Below are 8037 nucleotides of genomic sequence, written 5' to 3'. Positions count from 1 at the left end.
ATTAGCCAATAACAAGTGTTAAATGGATAGATTCTGACCCAGAAAACAGCAATTCTTCCCCCTTCGACAAAAACATCACTCCTGGAATGTGGGAACTAAAGGACAAAAACAAAAAAGAAAGGGAATCGAGAGCTATGAAGCTGCCGAAAGTTTATGCCATATATAATGGGTTATAATGAGAATAGCTTAATTTATTATTAATCACCTAAGATGCCCCTATCGGGGAATGTTAGCATAGCGTCTTAGTCATTTTTTTTTTTTTTTTTTTTTTTTTTTTTTACACAGTGATCACCACTTATCAAGGCCCGGAAGCCACTCAGGGATAAGGGTTATTGCAAGTACATCACGTTAGTGAGGAGATTTTATGAAGTGTTTAATTAGGGGGGCGGTTCATTAGGAATTTGTTAACATTAGACTTGAAGACATCCAAGTTTTTTCCAGCAATCAGAGCGCACACATTCCTTATGCGTTAGCTTTTCAAACCTGAATCTTTGAACCTTGTGTCACATCTTCTGGCTGTGAGATGGAGAGAAATAACCTAGAATGAAACAAAATCATTTTTCTCTTGAGTGCAAACATTCCCTGATCTACCACTGTACTAATCCGGCACCGCATATGGAGAAATAGACTTAGATTTACCGTCTTGCTACGAGGGCCACAGTAGCAGTACTTACCTCAAGTATGAGATCTTGAGTTTCCCGCTATAACAAAAGACCACCATTTACACATTAGAAGAAAGACTTAGACTAGCAAGAGAATAACATGGAAAATATTAATAACATTTGATACGTTTCTAAACTTTTGAGGTGAAGATTGATTATTCGTATTATGTGGATTCTTCAGATTCTTCACTGTTTTTGTCTTGACAGTTATTTTCACAAACTTTTCAGTCGATGCAACCTCCGACCTTCTTCAGGTGTATCTTGTCGAAATCAAGAATCTTTCTGGTGAACTCATGAATACCGCGAGGTAAAAATACCAGGTTGGGAAACTGGCGCTGTCTATCCTTCTCTCGAGAGGAGATGGGCCTTTCTTAAGCCATGGCAGGCAACCCATGTAGAGATGGCGTCATGATAAAAAGTACATTGATAACCTTGGCGAAGCATCAAGTATTTGCAGCCATTAGAAAAAACGTGAAAGATTTCTGCAGAATTTGTTCATGTTTCACCTGTGCCTACTGGCATTGTAATGGGGCAGGTTATCTCAATATTCCGTAAGAATCTTTCACTTAGTGATACAAGCACCAAGTGAAAGATTGTTTCAGCAATCTGCCCTACTTTTGGTCGAAACAACAGCAACAGAAACAACATGAATCTGCAGGAAATTTCGAGTCGAAGTCCTAAATAATTTGCAACTGTGTTTTGAATGAGGACTGAACCTTCAACTTCCAGAAGGGTCGAACTTTACAGCTGAATTTTATCAAGTACATTGTCCACTATGCTATGCGTCTGCAAGTACTTACACCAAGTCATGGCTGATGGAACAAGAGCATGCTACCCTTGTTGATTACATAAAGGGTTCAGTTCGAAATTCCGTGCAGGTTTCCGAGTCCGACAAGATACACCTGAAGAAGATCGGAGGTTACATCAACCGAAACTTTGTGAAAATAACACTCAAGATGAGAACAGTAATCTGAAAATCTAAATAATACAAAAAATACAAAAAAAATTGTTTTTTCTACAAATAAAAGTGCAGGTAATATGATTCTTTTTTAAAATTTTTTTCAACTTTTGCATACAACACATGTCAGAAAATTATGAAAGAATTTTATTAATTCATATTTGCCTTTCCGTTTTACTTCTACATTCAAAAAAATATTTTATGTTTGTTATTACATTTCTGAAATGTTATTGACATTTTCCTATTTTGATTAGTAGATCTTGCTTTTGTTTGTTAATTACTGCAAATATCCGACATCTCCTACACTTGTTCCTGAAAATTATGAAGTTTGGAAAAAAAAAATTATTGGAACATAGATACCAATATTAAAAAGCATCAGATGACTAATCTACTTTCTTCATCCTCAAAAAAAATAAATAAATAAACGAAAGAAACCATTTGAGAACTGAATCCAGAAAAACTGGACGAATGGGGATGCATTTTGAGTAAACAGCAACAGGAGCAGCAGCAATAGCGGATGTCTTTTTCAAGTATTAAGTCTTAATTGGACAAAAACTCAAAACATTAGTTTCTTTCAACCAAACAATCGTGAGAATATTCACTTCCACATCTTGTGCATACTATAAAAACCCAAGCACAAACCTTTCTTCTCTCTCTTTGTATTTTTCCTTCAGTTCTGATATATGCCCGTACACTACAAGTCTAGGCATTTGTGTCTGAAAACCCTTGACGTACACGATGAAATTTCATGCACTATTGTTCTCTCGAAAGCAACAACGTACACTCACTCCCTCGCTGACAAAATTGAGGGCAAATATCACATACAAGAATGACCAGAGAATGTATGCAAAGCAAAAACACATAGACACCGCTCACCAAACGCACGTCCACATAAATTCATACACACTCTCTCATTGAGAAAACAGAGGCTAGCTAATATAAATGTATTTATACACACTGTCACACGTAGGTTCATATGACACCAGTCGAAACAAACATATCTACTCAACTGCTTCTTACAGACAAAACAACTCTTTCTTCATTTAGAAAGTTCTTGGAAACTTTAGTTGTATGTACTAACAATTCACTTTTGGTTGTCCTCACAAATTGTCAATAATATATATATACAGGGTGATCCCTATTCTAAAATAAATATAATGTATTCAAATGCTGTAATATGTTTATCAATTTTTTGCGTGTATGTTACTTAATGTGTGGTAATTAAATCTATGGTGTTGTTTTTTTTTCAGATCTGTTATATGAATTTGGTTTTTAATCTTGGAGGGAGAATACATGAAGTTATTAGTTCCATACCGCAAGAGATTCTTGTGAAATTAATAGATGCGGTTAATGATCAACTTGAAAAGCTGATGGCGAATGATGGTGCCGATATAGAATTTTAAATAAAAGTCCATGAAATATACTTTCTTCTCATATTCATTAATTAAAGAAATTATACTTCAAAAATATATGATAGTTATTTTAGAATAAGGAGTTACTTTCGGATCACCCTACATGTGTGTGTGTGTGTGTGTGTGTGTGTGTGTGTGTGTGTGTGTGTGTGTGTGTGTTGGTGAAGTTTTAGATATTTATAAATTAATCAATAGTGAATTTGATAGTATTATCTATATTTTAATACGATGGCATATGTGTTATTTTGTGTGTCATGCTTACATCTTTTTTCTTCCGATTGACTGTCGTTTAATTGTTATGACCTTCTATTTCTTGTAATAAATAATTTTACCAAAAATTCTTCATAAGTTTCGGTTTCGGTTAGAGTTGATGGAACATAAGCCATCTATTTTTTTATAAATAATTTTACCAAGAATTCTTCATAAGTTTTGGTTTTAGTTCCGATTGTAGCTGAAGGAACTCAAGTTTATAATCAAGCATATCTTATGACTGGGAGTTTGCAGTTTTCACAAAACAGCTACAATAATATCAGGGCATCTTCATTTCCACTGAAATCCACATATTGTTAATATACAACATATGAAAAGTCTGTTGTGGAAGTTCCACAGGTGCACCTAGTTCTAACCAACACCGTTTCTCGGCATTTCGGGCCAAGATCCAAGTGTAGTATCTGTTCCGGCAGATACTGCAAGCAAAGACCATATGTGTGGGCAACCTCACATATAAGACCTTGGTCAATGTAGGGGCAACCCTTCATACCAATTGTCATTATCCAACTCCCCTACTCCCCGGGGAGTTGGTCCCCATTTCCCTTCACTCCTCACATTAAAAATCGGCCTTGTGCCTAATTTGCTCAGTGGGGGAGCAAATAAATACCATCTGTTCCGGCAGATACTGCAAGCTATGACTAGCTATGACTAGCTATGACTAGCAAAGACCAGATGTGGGGGCAACCCCAAATGCCTGACCTTTAACCAGCTCCCATTTCCAACCTCTCGGGAGCTGGTCCCCTTTTTCCCTTCCCCCTCCCTTCACTCCTCACATTAAAAATTGGCCTTGTGCCTAATTTGCTCGGTGGGGGAGCAAATAAATACCATCTGTTCTGGCAGATACTGCAAGCTATGACTAGCTATGACTAGCTATGACTAGCAAAGACCAGATGTGGGGGCAACCCCACATGCCTGACCTTTAACCAGCTCCCATTTCCCACTTCTCGGGAGCTGGTCCCCTTTTTCCCTTCCCCCTCCCTTCACTCCTCACATTAAAAATCGGCCTTGTGCCTTATTTGCTCGGTGGGGGAGCAAATAAATACCATCTGTTCCGGCAGATGCTGCAAGCTATGACTAGCTATGACTAGCTATGACTAGCAAAGACCAGATGTGGGGGCAACCCCACATGCCTGACCTTTAACCAGCTTCCATTTCCCACCTCTCGGGAGCTGGTCCCCTTTTTCCCTTCCCCCTCCCTTCACTCCTCACATTAAAAATCGGCCTTGTGCCTAATTTGCTCGGTGGGGGAGCAAATAAATACCATCTGTTCCGACAGATACTGCAAGCTATTACTAGCTATGACTAGCTATGACTAGCAAAGACTAGATGTGGGGGCAACCCTACATGCCTGACCTTTAACCAGCTCCCATTTCCCACCTCTCGGGAGCTGGTCCACTTTTTCCCTTCCCCCTCCCTTCACTCGTCACATTAAAAATTGGCCTTGTGCCTAATTTGCTCGGTGGGGGAGCAAATAAATACCATCTGTTCCGACAGATACTGCAAGCAAAGACCATTATGTGTGGGCAACCTCACATATAAGACGTTGGTCAATGTAGGGGAAACTCTTCATACCAATTGTCACTATCCAACTCCCCTACTCCCCGGGGAGTTGGTCCCCATTTCCCCTTAACTCCTCACATTAAAAATCGGCCTTGTGCCTAATTTGCTCGGTGGGGGAGCAAATAAATACCATCTGTTCCGACAGATACTGAAAGCTATGACTAGCTATGACTAGCAAAGACCAGATGTGGGGGCAACCCCACATGCCTGACCTTTAACCAGCTCCCATTTCCCACCTCTCGGGAGCTGGTCCCCTTTTCCCTTCCCCCTCCCTTCACTCCTCACATTAAAAATTGGCCTTGTGCCTAATTTGCTCGGTGGGGGGAGCAAATAAATACCATCGGTTCCGACAGATACTGCAAGCAAAGACCAGATGTGGGGGCAACCCCATATACCTGACCTTTAACCAGCTCCCATTTCCCACCTCTCGGTGGCCTTGTGCCTAATTTGCTCGGTGGGGGAGCAAATAAATACCATCTGTTCCCGCAGATGCTGCGAAGCTATGACTAGCACAGACCAGCTATGACTAGCAAAGACTATATGTGGGGCCAACCCCACATATCTAAACTTGGTCAATGAAGGGGCAACCCTTCATACCAACAGTTTCTAATCCAGCTGCCATTTCTCACCTCTCGGGAGCTGGTGCCCCCTTCCCTCCCCCCTTCCCTCCATCTCCACATTAAAAAACGGCCTTGTGCCTAATTTGCTACGTGGGGAAGCAAATAAATCCAATCAGAGTGTAGTATCTGTTCCGGCAGATACTGCAAGCAAAAACCATATGTGGGGGCAACTCCACATATAAGACCTTGGTCAATGTAGGGGCAACCCTTCATACCAATTGTCACAATCCAGCTCCCCTACTCCCCGGGGAGTTGGGCCCCATTTCCCCTTCACTCCTCACTTTAAAAATCGGCCTTGTGCCTAATTTGCTCGGTGGGGGAGCAAATAAATACCATCTGTTCCGGCAGATACTGCAAGCAAAGACCCTATGTGGGGGCGACCCCACATATAAGACCTTGGTCAATGTAGGGGAAACCCTTCATACCAATTGTTACTATCCAGCTCCCCTACTCCCCAGGGAGTTGGTCCCCATTTCCCCTTCACTCCTCACTTTAAAAATGGGCCTTGTGCCTAATTTGCTCAGTGGGAGAGCAAATAAATACCTCAAAGTGTAGTATCTGTTCTTCAGATGCTGCACTTAAATTTCTTGTTCTCTGTCAGTGGAGGAGAAATCCTTCACGACTGAGACAATTTTTATTTTTGTTCCTTTTCTCCACATTAAAAAACGACCCTGGTGTCTAACTCTGTCCCGTGGGGAGACATTGTAAATAGGAACACCGTTATTTAAGCAAAAATATGACTAAAATTGGAAGAAACCAGAACCCCCCCCCCAAAAAAAAATCCAACTTCCATGTATGTATTGCAAAACCTAAAATGCAATCGGAAAAAAAAATAAAACAAATAAAAAAAACAAAAAAAAGCAGCTGGCACCCGATTTATTGTTGCCTCCAAGACGTGCATTAGAAAAACTTTAAGTCAAACTATATCTAAAGTTTTTAAATTAATTATTAATGAAATACATAATTTCCACCAAAACAGGAAATTCTATTGTAATATAAATCTATTTCGGGTTGTAAATAATTCGGATCCAGTAAAAGATAAATTAGATCGTGTGAATTCTCATAAAAAGGCTTAATCAATAACAATATAAGTCTAATACTTTGGATACAAAAAAAAAAAAAAAAAAAAAAAACACAATGAACTTATTAAAAAATTCGGTAATAGATTTGTCTTTTGCAGAAGTGAAAGGTAAATACATACACTTTCCTAACTTTATAGTCTTTTAGTGTAAAACAAAGAATAATAAGACTAGTGTTTCTAAAACCGGTTTAAGAATACTTATAAGTCACCTTATTAAAAAGAGTTATTTTCAAATCTATATAAAGTAGTAGCGCACGCGCGTGTGTATATATATATATATATATATATATATATATATATATATATATATATATATATATATATATATATATATATATATATATATTTATTTACCAGTGGTGAAAAAAACGGACTAGAGTGCTCAATGTGTAGCCAGAGCTGTATATAAGAAATTTATTACTGTGAGTCCAGAATGAGTTTACATATTGTTTCAACTAGAGGAAGATCCTCAAAGAGAGGAAATAACCAACTAGCATCGTCAGAATTCATAGATGGACTCTATGACTTCTGACGATGCTAGTTGGATATTTCCTCTCTTTGAGGATCTTCCTCTAGTTGAAACAATATGTAAACTCATTCTGGACTCACAGTAATAAATTTCTTATATATATATATATATATATATATATATATATATATATATATACTAACAAAAGTACCTGGAACATTTTAACATCTATGTGTTACATATTCCAGACACGTATCGTGGTTTAATGGACATAGATAGACCTTTACTGTTTAGAAAACTGTCACAATCCATCTCAAATCCTTGGCAACTCAGGAAATGAGTAAATACCTGATGTCTTTCTAGAGAGTATTCTGACAAATATCGAGGAAATCAATGCCAACAATCAAAGTATCTGTTTCATTGGAGAGATGAAAGAGGCTGTAACAAGGGTCATTGACATGTTCACACAAGAGGACTTCCACGGAACCTTCCAGAGGTTGTTGGAACGGTACAAGTGCATTGCAGCTGGAGGTGATTACTTTGAAGAAAACTAGAGTTTTATGCGTGCATTATAAATAAAAGTTCCCATACAGTGGGGGATGCCCTTTCTCTACCCTGCAACCTCTCTCCCACAGAAGAGACGTTGCAAGCCTATCCTTGTTTTATTGTTATTCCCATGGCAGGTGCTCGTCTGAACTCCAATCTCTGGTGCCCCCCCTCGCCAATCTTTCACGAAAAACACCCGTCTAGCTGAATCCACTGTGAAAAATTTCCCCCACTCTTTATCTGTGCCTAAATCAAAACGTGGATTCCATGAACAAAGCTTCTTTCTTAGAACTGCACGCCTGTGGAACTCTGTTCCGTCTGCCTGCTTCCCACCTGACTACGACTTGGATGTCTTCAAGTTCAAAGTTGACAAATTCCTAATGAACTGCCCCCTTAATTAAACACTTCATCAAATCTCCACACTAGCGTACTGTACTTGCAATAACCCTTATCCCTGAG

General features: G+C 38.9%; 1 protein-coding gene across 21 annotated transcripts in view; it reads right to left on the bottom strand.

The window, feature by feature from the left end:
• Window positions 1–8037, bottom strand: part of LOC145279820 (otoferlin-like) — a 1618966-nt gene that overhangs the window by 852509 nt on the left and 758420 nt on the right. For 5 of the 21 annotated variants that reach the window (XM_080131202.1, XM_080131209.1, XM_080131201.1 and 2 more), the window contains one exon: window positions 675–701. The exons of the other annotated variants lie outside the window; for them this stretch is intronic. In XM_080131202.1, the coding sequence (XP_079987328.1) occupies window positions 675–701 (27 nt within the window). The remainder of the gene's footprint in view (window positions 1–674; window positions 702–8037) is intronic. 21 annotated transcript variants of the gene reach the window in all.

The sequence above is a fragment of the Euprymna scolopes genome, chromosome 7 (assembly GCF_053919585.1).
Source record: "Euprymna scolopes isolate OS-2025 chromosome 7, ASM5391958v1, whole genome shotgun sequence".
Taxonomy (NCBI): domain Eukaryota; kingdom Metazoa; phylum Mollusca; class Cephalopoda; order Sepiida; family Sepiolidae; genus Euprymna; species Euprymna scolopes.
Note: the sequence above shows the minus strand (reverse complement) of the source record. Positions and strands in the feature narration are given on the sequence as shown.